At 40.2% G+C, this 19,310-nt stretch overlaps 1 protein-coding gene across 5 annotated transcripts in view; it reads left to right on the top strand.

The window, feature by feature from the left end:
* CDK5RAP1 (CDK5RAP1 mitochondrial tRNA methylthiotransferase) overlaps positions 1-19,310 on the top strand; it is a 58,986-nt gene that overhangs the window by 24,461 nt on the left and 15,215 nt on the right. For all 5 annotated transcript variants that reach the window (XM_058286905.2, XM_058286906.2, XM_023589954.2 and 2 more), the window contains 5 exons: positions 986-1,216; positions 5,093-5,190; positions 7,140-7,195; positions 8,540-8,670; positions 9,170-9,319. In XM_058286905.2, coding sequence (XP_058142888.1) covers positions 986-1,216; positions 5,093-5,190; positions 7,140-7,195; positions 8,540-8,670; positions 9,170-9,319 — 666 coding nt within the window. The remainder of the gene's footprint in view (positions 1-985; positions 1,217-5,092; positions 5,191-7,139; positions 7,196-8,539; positions 8,671-9,169; positions 9,320-19,310) is intronic.

Here is a 19,310-nt window from a genome sequence, read left to right as displayed (position 1 = left end):
TAGTTTGCCTTCATTCTCACCCCCTGGCAGTGCTGTCTTCTTTACTCCTATCCATAGATTTGGTTTCTGGCTGCTCACAGGTATTCTCTGTAACCCCCCATCTAAAGTGCTTCCTCATCTAAAGCTGTCTCCTCCTCTCCTCCTAGCTCCACATAGTACATAGGATTATAGTACTCCCCATAACCCTTCAGATTAGAGGCTTTCTGTTTAAATAGATTGAAATGGGGACAAAAATTCCCCAACCCTTCTAGGATCAGAATGTGTGTATGTCTATATGCATTGCAATATTATTCAACCATAAAAAGCAAAGAAGTTCTGATGCATGCTTCAATATCCAGCTTGAAGACCTCGTGCTGAATTAAATAAGCTGGACACAAAATGACAGATATTGTATGATTCCACTTACCTGGAATATCTAGAATGGGCTAATTCAGAGAGTAGACAGAAAGTAGATTAGAGATTAGCAGGGGCTGAGAAGAGGGGTGCGGGAGGAGTTGCTGCTTAATGAGAGATCAGACAAGTGTCTTGTAGAATATCCCACATTCTGGATTTGTTCGTTTCCTCATGTTGTTTAACATATTCCCTTGAATTTTGGTAAACTGGAAGTCATATATAAAAGCTTGATTTGATTTAGATATTTTGGTCAAGAATACTCCAAAAGCTGGGATTATATTACATTAAACTGATAGAATCTATCATAAATTAATCATTATTATTGAACATTGAGTTTGCTTCCAGTTTTTTTTTTTTGTTATTTAAATAATACTTTTGAAATTATTTTTTACATAAGATAAAAAAAATTTTTTTTTCTGAATTTCAATTCTTGAGGCAAAGATTTCTAGGTGTGAAATTACTAGGTTAAAGACAGAACACATTCATGAATGGCTCTTGGTGGATTCAGATGATTTCTAAATTACCAATATGGCATGAAGCTACCAAGTAAGTTTTTTAATTGCTCCCAATATATTTATTTTCCCTTTTTCAGGGCCTGAAAGAAGTGACACTTCTTGGTCAAAATGTTAATAGTTTTCAAGACAGTTCAGAGGTCCAGTTCAACAACAGAGTGTTCACCAACCTCAGTCGTGGCTTTACCACCAACTATAAAACTAAGCAAGGGGGTCTTCGTTTTTCTCACCTTTTGGATCAGGTCTCCAGAGTAGATCCTGAAATGAGGATCCGTTTTACCTCTCCCCATCCCAAAGATTTTCCTGATGAGGTAAGTATAGTATCGATGGCTAATTGTCACCAACTGATATCAGTATCCTTAAAGTACACAAATGCTGGAACCAGTAGGGATACAGCAGAGTCCGCAAGTCCTACCTGGGGGATCCTGTGGTGTATTACTATATTGCCCTCTGAATTCATTGGCCCTTTGGAAAGATAAAGTCCTCTGAGGTGGGAGTGGAGATAGGAGTGATGTTGAACTGGAGGTTAAGTTTGAGCAGAGGTTTTTTCAGAGGGTGGCAGCCTTGTGGTAGTGGTAGTGTGGGGAGGACAGGAAGGGAGACAGTGTGATACAATAGGAAACAGTCCAGACTTTGTCCTCAGACAGACCTGGGTTTAAATCCAGGCTCTTTCACTGCTTTACCAGTAGGTGTATGATATCATCGACTTACTCATCTTCATCTGTAAAATGGGGTTAATAATTTTCTCCTGCTTAGGGTTGTGAAGTAGATTATAATGTATCTGGCTTAACTAGCATCTGGCATGTATTATATATCTTTTTTTTGCAGGTACTTTGTTTTGATAGAATTTTGGTTCAAATTTTTTGCCTCCAACCCCCATCTTTTTCCAAACCCTGTCTTCTTATTGAGTTGTAGAAATCCTTTATGTATTCTGGATACAAATCCTTTGTTAGATGTGTTTTCACATATTTTCTCCTACCTTATTTCTTGATGATATCTTCTAAAGAACAGAAGATTTTAATTTTGATGAAGTCCAATTTATTAATTTTTTTTCTTTTACCATTAGGTGTTTTTTGTGTCTTAAGAAATCTTTGAAGATCTAAGGGAATCATGAAGATTTTCTCTTATGTTGTCTTCTAGAAGTTTTATGGTTTCAGCTTTTATGTTTAGGTCTATGGTTCATTCCCATTTTAAAGATTTATTTTTTATTTATTTCTCTCCCCTTCTCTTTGTCTCCCCCCCCCCCACCCCAGTTGTCTGTTCTTTCTGTCCATTCGCTTTGTGTTCTTCTGTGTTCGCTTGTATTCTTGTCAGTGGCACCTGGAATCTGTGTCTCTTTTTGTTGCATCATCTTGCTGTATCTGCTCTCTGTGTGTGTGGTGCCATTCCTGGGCAGGCTGCACTTTTTTTGCACTGGGTGGCTCTCCTTACTGGGTGCACTCCTTGGCGTGTGGGGCTCCTCTATGTGGGGGACACCCCTGCGTGGCACAGCACTCCTTGCGTGCATCAGCATTGCACGTGGCACAGCTCATCACATGGGTCAGGAGGCCCTGGGTTTGAACCACGGACCTCCCATATGGTAGGCCGACACCCTATCCATTGGGCCAAATCCACTTCCCTCGTTCCCATTTTAAATTTACTTTTTGTATGGTGCGAGGTTATGGGTGGGGAATTTTTTTTTTTTCATATCCAGTTATTTAGTTATTCTGGAACCATTTATTGAAAAGATGAACTTTTCTAATTAAATTTTGTTGGCATCTTTGTTATACAACAATTGATTATATATGTGTGGCTCTGTTTCTGGATTCTTTTGTTCTCATACATCAAAACTAAACTATAGGGAAGTGGATGTGGCTCAACTGATAGAATATCTCCCTACCACATGGAAAGTCCAGGGTTCGATACCCAGAGCCTCCTGACTTGTGTGGTAAGCTGGCCCACGCGCAGTGTTGCTGTGTGCAAGCAGTACCATGCCACGCAAGGGCACCCCTGCTTAGGGTGCCGCATGTGCAAGGAGTGTGCCCTGCAAGGAGAGCCGCCTCACATGAAAAAAGCGCAGCCTGTCCAGGAGTGGCTTTGCACACACGGAGAGCTGATGGAGCAAGATGAAACAACAAAAAAGAGATGCAGTTTCCTGGTGCCACCTGACAATGCAAGTGGATGCAGAAGAACACACAGTGAATGAACACAGAGAGCAGACAACAGGTGGGAAGGGGAGGGAAATAAATAAATCTTTAAAAAAACAAAAAACTAAACTATCCAGAGGGAAAGCCCCAGATAGCATCAGTCAGAACATCAAACAGCTGGGGCCCCTCCCCCAAACATTAGCAAGGGGGGGAATAATTAATAGCCAAAACTTGTTCTCTCTGCCTAGAGGAGCCTGCATCACATTTCAGTGTGTATTTCTGTTCTTTCCCATTTCTCAGCAAGCTCTGTTCTTTTCCCCAATTTCTCAATAAGTTCTTTTTACTGGTCTAACTGAAAAGACAAAAAACCAAAATCAGGTAGTATAATTCCTCTAAATCTGTTCTTTTTCAAGTGTGTTTTTGGCTATTTTAGGCCTTTGTATTTGCATATACATTTTAGAATCAGTTTGTCAATTTTTACCAAAAACCGTCCTGGTATTTTGACTGAAATTGTACTAATTCTCTATGTCAATTTGGGGAGTACAGACAACTTAGCTGTACTGAGTCTTCTAATCCATGGACAAACATGTTATATCTTTCTGTTAAGAACTTTAAATTTTTTTTCAGTAGTATTTTGGTAGTTTTAAGTGGAGAGGTCTTGCACATCTTTTGTTAAATTTATTCCTAAGTATTTTATAGTTTTGGAAGTTTTACCAATGGGATTTTTTAAATATGTAGAGGGTGGATAGTACTTTATACTGATTCAAACATTACTGAGACTGTCCATTAAAAAGTCTTATAAGTAACACTTATGCTTTAATTAAAAAATAAATATATTCAAAGGCCATGTATTAGAAGTAGTATGACAGGCCGTGTACCTGTCTGTTTAAAAATTTATTTTTTACTATTTTGAAAAAAAGTAGATTAAAAAATTGTGCCATAGTCAAGTAAGAATTTGAATAAATATTTATAATGTGGCCAGAATAGGCACTCTGACTTTATTAGGTGGTTGATGATCACTGCCTTACCAGTGACATACAGAAGGTTGTTACCAAAATCAGAAATAAATTCTAGATCTCTCTCCTGACATATATATATTTTTAAAAGATTGATTGATTGATTGATTGATTGATTGATTGATTTATACCCCACCTCCTTGTTTTGCATTTGCCGTCTGCTCTCTGTGTCCATTTGCTGTGTGTCTTTTTCGGGGTCTGCTTGTCTTCTCTCTAGGTGGCACTGGGAACTGATCCTGGGGCCTTTTGGAGTGGGAGAGAGGCACTCAATCTCTTGCGCCACCTCAGCTCCCTGGTCTGCCGCACATCTCATTGTCTCTCCTCTGTGTCTCTTTTTTTTTGTTATTGTTGTTATGTCATCTTGCTGTGCCAGCCCTCCGCTTGGGCCAGCTCACTGCACAGGCCAGCTTGCCTTCACTAGGAGGCCCTGTGACTCAAACCCTGGACCTTCTGTATGGTAGATAGGAGCCCAATTGTTTGAGCCACATCTCCTTTTGTGACTTATCTTTTTACTATTGTTTTTGAAACCTGCTGTCCCACTTGGGGTTCCTAAGAAAAGAAAAAACAGTTGGTTTCTAAGCTGTATGAGCATCAAAGAGAGGAATCATCTTTTTTATACTTTCTAGTATCTCATAGTAGTTCCTGTCACTTAATAGATGCTCTTTAAATATTTCTTGAATGAATGAAATGGCACCTGCCATGATTATAGTTAATTAGATTATAAGCTGGATAAAAGAAATGTCCTCCTTGCCTGCTGACCCTTGGGTTGGCATTACCTGTAAATAGTCTTATGGCTTGTATTTAATTTGAATTGTGCTTGCTTTCTTCTCTCCACTCCTTTAAGGCAAAGATGCCATCAGGCGAAATTCCTGGGACAGACTCAAGGTGGCTTGAGCAAATATAAGGGATGTGGGTAGGGTAATTCATGTGTTTGATTATTCTCTTAATTACTTGAAAATTAACTTTGGAGGAGAAACAGTGAGTGGTATTTGTTTCTGCAGGATTTTTTGTTGAGACTTTGACCTGTCATGTGTTCTATGATCAGGTTCTGCAGCTGATTCATGAGAGACACAACATCTGTAAACAGATCCACCTGCCTGCCCAGAGTGGAAGCAGCCGTGTATTGGAGGCAATGCGTCGGGGGTAAGTCTTAATTGGGGACAGGGGCATTCCACAACTTTCCATGTTCCTTAATGGCCAAATAGTATCTGTATTTGCTAAGAACATGGTTCAGTGTATAGTACATAGTAGCTGCTCAGTAAACATTATTGGCAGGAGGATTTTGCTCAACTGATAGAGCGTCTGCCTACCGCATGGGAGGTCCAGGGTTAAAACCCAGGGCCTCCTGACCCGTGTGGTGAGCTGGCCCATGCACAGTGCTGATGTGCGTAAGGAGTGCTGTGCCACGTAGGGGACCCCTGCGCATAAGGAGTGTGCTCTGCAAGGAGAGCCGCCCTGTGCGAGAAAAGCGCAACCGGCCCAGGAGTGGCACTGCACACACGGAGAGCTGACGCAGCAAGATGACGCAACAAAAAGAGACACAGAAGAACATGCAGCGAATGGACACAGAGAGCAGACAATGGGGGAGGGGAGAGGAGAGATAAATAAAAAGAAATCTTAAAAAAAAAAAATAAACATTTATTGTATGAGGAGTTAATCCATGGATATTAGAACTTGCTTTTGTTCACTCCATAAGCATAGACCAGGGACTGGATCACTCATTTGCTTAGCATGTTTTTTTGCTAGTCACCTAAAGTATGGCATGCTCTGTTTGAAATTCTTAGCCTTTAACTTTAAGATATATATATATATTTTTTTTTTTTTTTAAATTTTTTTCCTTATTTCTACCCCCTCCCTGCCCTCCATTGTCTGCTCTATGTGTCCATTTGCTATGTGTTCTTCTTTGTCTGTTGTATTTCATTAGGCGGCTCTGGGAACCCATCCTAGGACTTTCCGGAGTGGGAGAGAGGTGATAATTCTCTTGCTGTACCTCACCTCCCTAGTTTGCTGCATCTCATATTGTCTCTTCTCTGTGTCTCTTTTTTTTTTGCATCATCTTGCTGCGTGAGTTCTCCGTGTGGACGGCTCCACTCCTGGGTGGTCTGCCCTCCTGCGTGGGGCTGCATTCCTTGCACGGGGGCCACTCCTTGTGTGGGGGACACCCCTGTGTGGGGCCACACTCCTTGCACATGGCAGCACTCCACATGGGCTAGCTTGCCACACGGGCCAGGAGGCCCTGGGTATTGAACTCTAGACCTCCTATATGGTAGGCAGAAGCTCTATCTGTTGAACCATATCTGCTTCCCTTAAGTCTTTAACTTTTAACATTAAAGTATTTTTAGGTCTTGATATTTAAATGTGGTTTGTTTACTTAGACATTATCTCTACAATATTTGTGTAGATAATATAATATATAATATGTAATAATATAATAATTCCCTACATAAGTATTACTTCTACAATACTTATTATATCTTATAATAAATATTGTAGAAATAACGTCAGAGGAGAATGTGGCCCATGGCAAGCTATATTGAGCTAGTGCTTTGCCTTGTTTTCCACTTTGGCAAGCAGTTGTAGAGAGCCACTTAAATGTTTAATCCATGTTGATTGATTGATTGATTTTTTTAAAAAGATTTATTTTATTTCATTTATTTTTCCTCCCCCCTCACATTGTTGTTTGTCTCACTGTCTGCCATCAGCTCACTGCCGTGGTGGTGCAGGCCGTTAGCTCCCTGCAGTGGTGCAGACAAGCTTGCCTTCACCAGGAGGCTCCAGGAATTGAACCCAGGGCCTCCCATATGGTAGACGGGATCCCAGTCACCTGAGTGACATCTGCCTCCCTGATTTATTAATGAAATAAAAAATCAATTTTAAATAATTTATGTATTTGAACTAAAAATAGGTTCCACATTAGTTTATTGTATAGAGTTGGATCAAAAGGGCTCCTCTGGAAGCTTTATCTTACTCTTGTAATGTCCCATGTAGATGAGCAGTGATTACATGTGGGAATTCACAGTGCTATCTTTTTATAGCACTAACTTAAAGAAGTTTAATTTATTTAGGCCTTTTCTTTTTGTTCTTTATTGCAGATATTCAAGAGAAGCTTATGTAGAATTGATTCACCATATCAGAGAGACTATTCCAGGTACATTTAAGTAGAATATTCTGCTGCGCATGCTACTCCACCAGTGGCCACAGTCTTCTTGCTCAGAAACCAGGCATCTGCCAGTATTTTGGCATTTTATGCATCTTTTGTTCTCTTCTCTCTTCTTCCACCATTTCTTTTTATATCTTTATGATTTTTGTCTTAGTCTGCTAGAAATATTCACAGGTGTGTCTCAGTTTGTGGCCTCAAGGCTAATAAGATTCCTTTTTTTAAAGTATCTGTGCTTCTGAACATGTGTGAGGAGATCTTTTCCCTTCTCATATGCTGGCAAAGTTACAGTCTAAATTAGTTCTGATTTAGAGGCAATTGCTATCTTTTGAAATGTGTACTTTATCATTTTCGCATCTTATTACTATGAATTTTAGAGATTAATTCCTTTCCTATGATCTTAACCCTTATTTACCAACTTTTTTCCTTTTCTCCTTCCTTTTAATAAAATTATTGTGTAGTCTTTTGGTCTTTATTTTGTTTACTGTGTGTACATTTTTTTTTCCAGGTTTCCAATTATTATAACTTGTATTATCCATAAATATTTTCGTATGGGGCAGGATAGTGTGGAGGCTAGGTACACTCGTTTTGGGTCAGGCTTCTCTGTTACAGACTGTGATCAGGGACAAGAAACTTCACTTCTCTGGTCCTCAGTTTCCTCATCTATAAAATGGAGCTAATAGTACTCACCTCATTGGACTGTTGGGATAATTAAATAGATTAAATTAAATAGGCAGTGAAAAAAAAAGGTAGTGAAGTCTGGCACATAGTAAGTATTCAGTAACTGGTACTTATTTTTACTACTATCTTGAGTGAACATTCAATTCCAAAATTCTAAATTCAAAAATATATGGTTAGGGAACAGATGTAGCTCAAGTTGTTGGGCATCTGCTTCCTATGTACTAGGTCCCGGGTTTGATCCCCTATACTTCCTAAAAACAAAAGCAATAAACAAAAAAAACACAACTCCCGTTGGGGAGCAGTTATAGCTTAGTGGTTGAGTGCCTGTTTCCCATGTATGAGGTCCTGGTTCAATCCCAGGTACCTCCTAAAAAAAAGTATATGTTTATGTGAGTCATTGCAAGGTTTTCACTAATAAAGGCTGGTCTAGTTTGAATTTGCAAACTCCTAATGTGTTCCTGAATCCAACATTTGAAGCTAAAACATCTGTTACCCAAGGGAACAGACTGAGAAGCTTGGCTCTAGCTGGGAAAATTGTGGAGAAGCAGGCCTATCTCACCTTGCTCTGTAATGACTATTTAGTTTTACTTGCACATGTGCTGAATAGTCCCAGGGAAGCAGCAGCAACCTATTGTCCTTTCTTATGTGTGGCAGGTGTGAGCCTCAGCAGTGATTTCATTGCTGGCTTTTGTGGTGAGACGGAGAAAGATCACCTCCAGACAGTGTCTTTGCTTCGGGAAGTTCAGTACAACATGGGCTTTCTTTTTGCCTACAGCATGAGACAGGTGAGCCCTGTGATGGGGTAGGAGCTGCTTCTCTACTGGGACTGACATCAGTCCTGACTAATTTGGGGTCATTGTAGATCAACTAGACAGAAAAGAAAGTGGCAATAAAGTAGTCCTTGAGAAACCACAAGGATCTTACCATCCACTTCTTTTACTAATCAACTCTGTCTACTAGTCACAGTTCAGAAATTTGAGATGAAAAAAGATGACTTGTGTCAATTTCTTACCCACTAAAATATTTTAAATTATGTTTAGGCTGTTTAGAATTTGAATGTTGATGGAAGCCTTTTTTTTCTTTATAAGAAATTAAAATGTTTCTCAACATGTGTCTTTTTCTTTTGGGATGCTCTTGGAGCCAGAAGACCCCTTTGGTGTGGCTTGAGCCTTTGTAGTGGTATCTGTAACTTGTAACTGGAATGAACATAGTTCCCCTCTGTGCCTCAAGGATGGATTCCATAAGTCCTTGGTGACCTCCTCTTTTTTTTTTTTTTTTTAATAGAAGACACGGGCATATCATAGGCTAAAGGATGATGTCCCAGAAGAGGTAAAATTAAGGCGTTTGGAGGAACTCATTACTGTCTTCCGAGAAGAAGCAACAAAAACCAACAAGACTTCTGTGGGCAGTACCCAGCTGGTGCTGGTGGAGGGGGTGAGGCCATATGTAGATTTGTTTTTTTGTTTGTTTTAAGTATTTCATTTTTTTTTTGAGCAATTGTAAATAGTTACTGTGTTTTAAATTTTGGTTTCCAAATATTTGTTGCTGTTACATTAATACAAATATAGTCAATTTTTGCATGTTCATCTTGTACTGTGTAACCTGTTTAACTCACTAAATAGTTCTAGGAGCTTTTTTGTAGTTTCTTTGAGATGTGCAAGTAGTCATGTCATCTTGTTCTTCCTTCCTGGAGTGCCTTTTATTGTTTCCATTCTCTTTAGAGAACTTCCTTTTGCCACTCTTTTGCTGGCAACAAGTTCTCTGTGTTCTTAAGAGAATATCTTGATTTATCCTTCATCCCTGAAGGATATTTTCACTGGTTATAGGATTCTGGGTTGATAATTCTTTTTTAACTACCTGAAAAATATGCCACTTCCTTGTGGCCTCTGTGGTTTCCAATGAGAAATCCTCTGTTGTTGGAATTTTTCCGTTATTGGTAAATAAGGTATTTCTCTCTGGCACTTCAAGAAATTTTCGTTGTCTTTAGTTTTCAGAAGTTTGACTACTGTGGGTTTATCCTGTTTGGAGTTTATGTCTTTTGCTAAATTTGGGATGCTTCAGCCATTATATCTTTTTTAAGATTTATTTTTTATGCATTTTTTTTTCCCTTCCTCGCTCTCCCCCTCCTGGTGTTATCTGCTCCCTGTGACCATTTGCTGTGTATTCTTCTGTGTCTACTTGTATTCTTGCAGCAGCACCGGGAGTCTGTGTCTTTTTTTGTTGTGTCATCTTGCTGCATCTGCTGTGTGTGTGGCACCATTCCTAGGCAGGCTGCACTTTTTTTGCACGGGGTGGCTCTCCTTATGGGGTGCACTCCTTGAGCATGGGGCTCCCCTACGTGGGGACACCCCTGCATGGCAGAGCAATCCTTGCATGCATCAGCACTGCACGTGGGCCAGCTCACCACACGGGTCAGGAGGCCCTGGGTTTGAATCCTGGACCTCTCATGTGGTAGGCAGATCTCTATCAGTTGATCCAAATCCCCTTCCCCATTTGTATAATTTAAAAATCAGTCTTTATGTGTTTGTTTTCATTTCTGTTTTGCCACACTTTCTTAGAAAGGTACTGCATTTTAGTAAAGTTTGCGGTTCCTGTAAGCTTCTATGGTCAATCCTGGGAACCTAGCCATCATTTTGAGTACTAAACAGACAGGGTAAAGGAATCAGATTGGGAATCTGACCTTTTTTGAAGCTGCATGTTGCAGCCCGATGGAGAAGAGGGAAAGAAAGAGAAAGGCCCTTTCTGTGACTCCTCCCAAGTCCAGGTTTGAGAAGAAGAGTACTGCTTCATGCCTTAGGATATGGCAGCAACCACTTGCCAGGTGTTTGTATATTTTAGGATTCTCTGATGGTGACTAACAAAAATCTGTTCAAGCTTATCAGCCGAAGCCAAAAAGAATTATTTCTTTATCAGACTTTAGAAGTGTCTCATGGAACCCAAGGGCAGGAATACCACCCAGTGCCTGGAAGAGACTGCATCCAGCCTGTGAAGCTCTTGAGATTCAAACTGTCCTGTCTCTTCCATAGACCGTCTTTCCTGGCCTTGTCAGAGTTCAACAGTCCCATCGTTCCTGTGTTTACATGTTATAATTTCAGCTATTGACAGACCAAACTTCTCAGGAAATTCAAATTTCCAAGGGTAGGAACATGATTGACTCAGCTTTGGTTTATCATATTGTTCAAGATTCTGTTTCTTTGTTGATCTTCTGTCTAGTTCTAATGATGTGAATGGTATGTTGAAGTCTCTAACTGCTATTGTAGAGATGTCTGTTTCTTCTTTCGATTTTGCCAGAGTTTGCCTCATGTATTTTGGGGCACCCTGGTTATGTGCGTAGATATTTATGACTGTTATATCTTCCTGGTAGATTGTTCCTTTTATTAATATATAATGGTCTTCTACATCTTATAACTTTTTGGCTTTTAAAGTCTGTTTTGTCCGATATTGGTATAGCTCCCTCTGCTCTTTTGGTTACTGTTCCTGTGGAATATCTTTTTTTTTGTGTGTGTGTGTGAGGTACTGGGGCTGGGGATTGAACCTGGGACCTTGTATGTGAGAAGCAGGTACTTAACCAGTGAGCCACACTGCTCCCCTGAATTGGTTTTGTTTTGTTTGTTGTTTTGTTTTTAGGAGGTACTGGGGATTGAACCCAGGACCTTGTATGTGGAAAGCAGGTGCTCAACCACTTGAGCTGCATCTGCCCCACACAGAATATTTTATTCCATCCTTTCACTTTGAGCCAATTTGTATCCAGGGATCTAAGGTGAGTCTTTTCTAGGCAGCATATGGATGGTGCATGTTTTGTTATCCATTCTGTTAGCCTATATCTTTTGATTGGAGAGTTTAATCCATTCACATTCAATGATATTACTGTAAATGCATTGTTTACTTACACCATTTTATTCTTTGGTATAAGATATGTCATATCTTATTTTCATCTGTCCTTTTATGCTTTTGTTTTTATCCTTTCTGGTAGTCTTGCCTTCTGTGCTCTCCTCTAACCTCTTATCTTCTGTCTTTCTTTCAGGTTGTATGGTTCCCTTTAATACTTTCTGCAAAGGTGGATTCTTTTTTACAAACTCTCTTCTGTTTATCTGTGAATATTTTAAATTCATCTTCTTATTTGAATGACAGTTTTGCCGGATAAAGAATTCTCAGCTGGCAATTTTTCTCTTTTAGTATCCTACTTATATCATACCACTGTTTTCTCACCTTCATGGTTTCTGATGAGAAATCTATGCTAAGTCTTACAGGGTGTCGCATGTATCTGATGGTTTGTTTCTCTCTTGCTGCTCTCAGACTTTTCTCTTTATCTTTGACATTTGATATTCTGAGTACTATGTGTCTTGGAGTAGGGCTATTCAGATTTATTCTGATTGGGTTATGCTGGGCTTCTTGGGCATGGAAATTCATTTCTTTCATGAGAGTTGGGAAATTTTCAGCCATATTTCCTCAAATACGTGTACCTTTTCCCTTCTTTTCTTCTTCTGAAACTCTTGTGACATATATGTTGTGTGCTTTGTCTTATCATTGAACTACCGGAGCCTCTGTTCAACTTTTTCCAGTCTTTTCTTTCTCTGCTCTTCTCTCTTTTTGTATTCAGCTGTTCTGTCTTCTGCATCACTTATTCTTTCTTCTATCATTTCACATCTGCTGTTGTATGCCTCTAATATGTTTTTTTTTAAAGATTTATTTTATTCATTCCCTCCCTTGCTGCTTGCATTTGCTGTCTGCTTCATGTGTCCATTTGTTGCACATTCTTCTGTGTCTGCTTGTATTCTCTTCTTATCTTCTCTTTAGGAGGCACTAGTTACTGATCCTGGGACCTTCTAGTGTGGGAGAGAGGAACTCAATTGCTTGAGCCACCTCAGCTCCCTGGTTTGTTGTGTCTCTAATTGTCTTTCCTCTGTGTCTCCTTTTTGCTATGTCATCTTGTTGCGTCCACTCTCTGTGTGGACCAGCTTGCTCCATGGGCTAGCTCGCCTTCACCAGGAAGCCCCGGGAACTGAACCCTGGACCTCCCATATGGTAGACGGACCCCAATTGCTTGAACCACATCCGCTTCCCTCATGTGTTTTTGATCTCACTTATTGTATCTTTCATTCCCATAAGCTGTTACTTTTCTATTCAGATTTTCAAAATCTTCTTTGTGCTTGCCCAGTGTCTTCATATTGTCCTTTATCTCTTTAGCCACATTGTCTTCTAATTCATTGTTTTGATTTTGGAAATTTGTATGAACCTTGTTGATTAGTTGTCTCAAATCCTGTGTCTCATCTGGGGCTTTGATATATTCCTTTGCTTGTGCCATTTCTTCCATTTTCTTAGTATGGCTTGGAATTTTTTGCTAATGTTTAGGAATCTGATCATGATGATGAGTTTACTCTGATGCTCAATTTTTTTTTCTTGTGTAAGGAGTCTGAGTGTTATTGCAGTTCTTTGATTTTTGGCCCAACCTGTTCTAGGTCTTTAGGATTGTTCCTGTTAGTTCCTCAACTCTGGGCTATGGACCCAGTAATGGAATGCAGACCTGCTTCCAAGGGCCTTGGGAAAGGAGGCTGTAAATGCGGGAAAAAGCCTCTCTTATTTACTTCTAATTTCCTCACATGCACTTCCTTGGTCTACCAGCAGATGGTACTCTTGGGCAGTCCTCTCCCTTCAAAGCCTGGTGGGAGTGTATTCACTGCAACACCAATAGCACACCAATAGCTACAGTGTGACAGAGGATCCTGCCTTGAGGTTATCCAGAGCCTCACAGATCAAACTTTCTCAAAGACTTTTCTCCAGTCTTTACTGGCAGCCCACTCCCTTTTTCTGGGTAGGAAATAATAACACTGCCTTTTGTGTCCTCAATAACCAGTGCTGGTCAGGAGGGAGGGTGATTGGGAGGGTTGGATCTCCCAAGGCAAACACTGGTGGGGCCCCACCCAGCCTGGAAGGGCTGGTGGGACAGAGCCGACCAAATTGGTTGGCCAAAAGCTTACTCAGCCTTAGGCTGTATCATGTTCTCTCCTACTTCCTGGGGGCATAGATCCCTGTGGCTCCCTCTGTCTGTAGCCACTGGCCAGAAGCTGGAGAATTCAAAGCTTTCAGTTCAGAGGATAGGGGAAAAGGCACCGCTTGCTGGCTGCAGCTGCACTGCAGCTTCAGCTTCTATTCAAAATCTTCCCATCAAGATTCTTTTTCTGTGCCCCTCTCTTATCTGGGTGGTGTCCAGCCTTCCCCTGGTGTTTTAAACCCTAGAACCTTTTTTTTTTTTCAGGCCCTTTCTGCCTGTCCTCTAGCCATTTTTCTTTCCTTTTTTTAATTAAAAAATTTTTTTTTTAATGTCTGCCAGTCTAATGGGTATGACATGGTTTTTATTTGCATTTCCCTGATGGCTAATTATGTTGAATACCTTTTCATGTGCTTTGTGGCCATTTGTATATGAGGCAAGATGCCTATTCAAGTCTTTTGCTCATTTCTTAACTGGGTTGTTTGTCTTTTTGTTGTTGAGTTGAAGGTTTTTTTCATATATCCTAGATCCTAATCCTTTATTATTGTGATGTCCAAATATTTTCTCCCATTGTGCAGATTGTCATTTTACTTTCATGATAAAGTCCTTTGCACAAAAGCTTTAAATTTTGGTGAGGTCCCATTTATTTATTTATTTTTCTTTTGTTCTTTCGGTATAAAGTCTAAGAAACCATTGTCTAACACAAGGTCCTGAAGATGCTTTCCTATATTTTCTTCTAGGAGTTAGTTCTAGCTATTATATTAGGTCTTTGATCGTTTTGAGTTGATTATTACGTATGTGTGGGGTAGAGGTCTCCTCCTTTTTTTGCAAATGGATATCCAGTTTTTCTAGTACCATTTGTTGAAGAGATTATTTTTTCCTAATTGAGTGGACTTCACCCACTTCTCAAAGTTCAGTAGGCCATAAATGTGAGGGTTGATTTCTAAATTCTCAATTTCATTGGTCTGTATGTCTATCCTTGTCAATTATGGCTTTTTTTTTTTTTTTTTAAGATTCATTTATTTATTTATTTATTTATTTCTCCCTCCTCCTTCCATGGTCTGCCCTCTGTGTCCATTCTCTGTGTGTTCTTCTGTGTCTGCTTATATTCTCATTAGGGGGCTCCGGGAACCGATCCTGGGACCTTCTAGAGTGGGAGAGAGGTGATCATTCTCTTGTGCCACCTTAGCTCCCTGGTCTGCTGCCTCTCATTATTTCTTCTCTGTATCTCTTTTTGTTGCGTCATCTTGCTGTGGCTGCTCTCTACATGGACCAGCACTCCTGTGTGGGGCAGCTTGCCACACGGGCCAGCTTGCCTTCACCAAGAGACCCTGGGCATCGAACCCTGGACCTCCAGTATGATAGACGGGAGCCCAATTGCTTGAACCACATCAGCTTCCCTTTTTTTTAAAAAAAAATTTGTTTTATTTATTTATTTCTTCTCACCCCTCGTTGTTTGCATTTGCTGTCTGTCTGTTGTGTTGGTCTTCTCTCTTTTTTTTTTTGGAGGCACCAGGAACTGACCTGGTACCTCCCGTGTGGGAAGGAAGTACCTAATCACTGAAGTCACCTCCACTCCTTGCTTTGTTGTGTCTCTCATTATGTTTTTCCTACGTGTGTCTCTTATTGCGTCATCTTGTTGCGTCAGCTTACCGCACCAGCCTGTTGGATCAGCTTGCTGTCTTGCTTGTCTTCTTTGGGAGGCATTGGGAACCAAACCTGGACCTCCCATGTGATACGCAGGAGCTCAGTCGCTTGAACCACATCTGCTTCCCCAATTGTTTTAAAGAAATTTTTAAAAATGAGAAAATATTCTTTTGTGTTTACCCATTTATTTACTATTTCTGGCATTTTTATTCCTTTGTGTACATTTAGGTTTCTATCTGGTATCATATTCTTTGTGTATGAAAAACTTCCTCTAACATTTCTTGTCATGGAGGACTTTTGGCAATGAATTCTCTCAGCTTTTGTTTGTCTAAAAAATATTTTGCCTCCATTTTTTAAAATATATTTTCACTGGACATCATAATCTAGGTCAACAAAAGATGTCATTCCATCATCATCTAACTTACAGATCTTTGTTGAGAAGCTTGTAGTCATTTTTATGCCTTTTCTTCCTTCATATATAAAATACCTTTTTTCTTGACTGCTTTTAAAATTTTTCCTTTATCACTGTTTTTAAGAATTTAATGTGTCTTGGGATAGTTTTCTTTGTGTCTGTTCCATTGTGTTTTCTTTGAGGTTTGTTGAGGCTTAGTTTGTGGGTTCATGATTTTAATCAAATTTGGATATTTTTGGTTTTTATTTATTTAAATATTTTTCCTGTATTATTCTTTCATTTTTATTTCTTAAATATTTTTCCTATACACTTCGTGCTTCTTCTCCCATCTCTACGATTTCTCCTCTTCTTCTGTGATACAATTTACACATATGTTTGACCATATGATATTATCCCATAGTTCACTGAGACTGTTCCCTTTTCTTTCTCTCTCTCTCTCTTTTTTTTCATCTCTATACTTCATTTTGGATAGTTTCTATTGCTGTGTCTTTAAGTTCACCCTGCTTTTTTGGGCAGAATCTAGCTTCTAACCTTTGGATTTTAATTTTAAATGTATTTTTCATCTCTGTAAGCTACACATAGTTCCTTTTTATATCTTTCACTTCTATCATCACTGTACTTGTTTTCCTTTAAATATTTGACCTTGATTGTGATAGCTGTTTTAATGTCTTTATGTGCTAATTCTATGCTATCATTTCTTTTTTTTTTTTTTAGGAGGTACTGGGGATTGAACCCAAGACCTCATATATGGGAAGCAGACACTCAACTCCTGAGCTACATCTGCTCCCCAATGAGTGGTAGTGTTTGTTTGTTTTTTAGGAGGTACCGGGGATTGAACCCTGGGCCTTGTACATGGGAAGCAGGTGCTCAACCACTTGAGCTATATCCGCTCTCCATTGCTATCATTTCTTGGTCTATTTCTGTTGATTGATTTTTCTTCTGATTAATCAGGATCACATTTTTCTGCTTCTTGACATATCTAATACTTTCTTTTTTTTTCTTTTTTTCTTTATTTTATTTCTCTCCCCCAAAATATGGAACGCTTCACAAATTTGCTTGTCCTCCTTGCGCTCTAATACTTTCTGATTGTATGCTGCATGTTATGTGTGATGTTTGCATTGGGCTTTGTTTTATTTAAAAATTTTTTTAAAAGATAAATAGATCACATAAAATGCGCTTTGTTTTAATAGGCTGTTAAGTTACTTGTAGTTTAGTTTGGTCCTTTGAGGTTTGTTTTTAAGTTTTGTTGAAAGCCTTTTCATTCTAGGGGGGATAGCTTAGCCTTATTATTAAAATTTGGCCCCTCTGGGATCACTATTTAATGCTCCAAGGGATCAATGAAGACTTTTTGGTGAGAGCTCAAATGATTCTCAACCCTGTATGAGCTCTGGGAGCTATTTACCTGACAGCCCTCAGGTTGCTCTCTTTGCCTGACCCTTTGGAATTTCACTCTACACATGTGTGTGTTAGTATTTAGCAAAGTCTCAAGGGGATCCTTATATATATTTCTGGAGGTCTTTTTCTTCTTAGCTCCTTCTTCTCTAGCACTTCTCTAGAACACAGTTTCTAGCTTTCTCAGACTCCCAGAACTCTGATCCCTGCCTTTTCAATTCAGAGGCAGCCACCATGCTCTTCTGAGATACATCTCACTGCTCTACATGCTCTGGTCTGGCATCTGCCTTCTTGTAGAAAACAGAGGTGATTGGTGGGCTTGCTTTCCTTCTCTTCGGGATTGTGTGATCTGTTGCTCAGTACCTGAAACTGTTGTTTCAGTTATTTTGTCTAGTTTCCTAGTTATTTAAAGCTGATTTTTTTGATTAAAGAATGCTTTGTGGATAAGACCCTTGGGGATCTGAGATAAAGCATAGTCTCTGCACGCCAAGAATTTATGACTGTGACATATTAATAATCAAATCAGAGTATTTTGGTATGATATGGTCTGTGCCATGATATAGGGAGATATTAAGGGCTCAACCCTCCTTATTCCTCTGCCCTTGAAATTCCTTCAGGAAACTCAGTTCTATTTTATTTAGCTCTTCGGCTTCTAAAGATGAGTGAGGGGAAGCGAACTTGGCCCAATGGATAGGGCGTCTGCCTACCACATGGGAGGTCTGCGGTTCAAACCCCAGGCCTCCTTGACCCATGTGGAGCTGGCCCATGTGCAGTGCTGATGCGTGCAGGGATGTCCCCTGCGCAAGGAGTGCATCTTGTAAGGAGAGCCGCCCAGTGCGAAAGGAAGTGCAGCCTGCCCAAGAATGGCGCCGCACACAGTAGAGAGCTGACACAACAAGATGATGCAACAAAAAGAAAACACAGATTCCCGGTGCCGCTGATAAGGATAGAAGCGGTCACAGAAGAACACACAGTGAATGGACACAGAGAGCAGACAACTGGGTGGGGGGAGGCAAAGGGGAGAGAAAAAAAATATAAATAATAAATAAAGATGAGTGAGAACAGCTCCCCACTATTCAGAGGACACTGACTCTCTCATTTCTCGCTTTCTGTTGTTTGCAGCAAATACTGTGGTCAGGGATCTCAGGAACACTGTTGATTTTCTGTCCCTTATAGGGACTTCCACCGATACTTAGCTGGAGCCTCAGGATGAATACCTTGAATTGGTTTTTTAGTTAAGAGGTAGATTTATATCTTGACTTTTATATTCATTATCTGAATGACCTTAAGCAAGTCTCGTAACTTCTCTGTAAATGGAGCTGACATTATCTATTAGATTGCTTAATCTTTTATTAATCGTATATCTTTTGCATGGCTACAGTATGTCAGGTAATGTTCCAGATACCAGGAAGATACAGACCCCTTATGAAACTTAGGAATTATTTTAGAGAGGCAGACTTTAAAAATACACTAGGGCGGAGGACTTGGCCCAGTGGTTAGGGCATCCGTCTACTACATGGGAGGTCCGTGGTTCAAACCCCGGGCCTGCTTGACCTGTGTGGAGCTGGCCCATGCTCAGTGCTTATGCGTGTCAGGAGTGCTGTGCCACGCAGGGGTGTCCCCTGCATGGGGGAGCCCCACGCGCAAGGAGTGTGCCCCGAAAGGAGATCCCCCTAGTGCAAAAGAAAGTGCAGCCTGCCCAGGAATGGTGCTGCACGCACAGAGAGCTGACACAACAAGATGATGCAACAAAAAGAAACACAGATTCCTGTGCCGCTGACAACAACAGAAGCGGACAAAGAAAGAAGATGCAGCAAATAGACACGGAGAACAGACAACTGGGGTGGGGGGGAAAGGGAGAGAAATAAATAAATCAATAAATCTTAAAAAAAAAACAAAACGCACTAGTGGGAAGCGGATTTGGCTCAACTGATAGAGTGTCCACCTACCATATGGGAGGTCCAGGGTTCAAACCCAGGGCCTCC

This window comes from Dasypus novemcinctus, chromosome 24 (assembly GCF_030445035.2).
Source record: "Dasypus novemcinctus isolate mDasNov1 chromosome 24, mDasNov1.1.hap2, whole genome shotgun sequence".
Lineage (NCBI taxonomy): Eukaryota > Metazoa > Chordata > Mammalia > Cingulata > Dasypodidae > Dasypus > Dasypus novemcinctus.
Note: the sequence above shows the minus strand (reverse complement) of the source record. Positions and strands in the feature narration are given on the sequence as shown.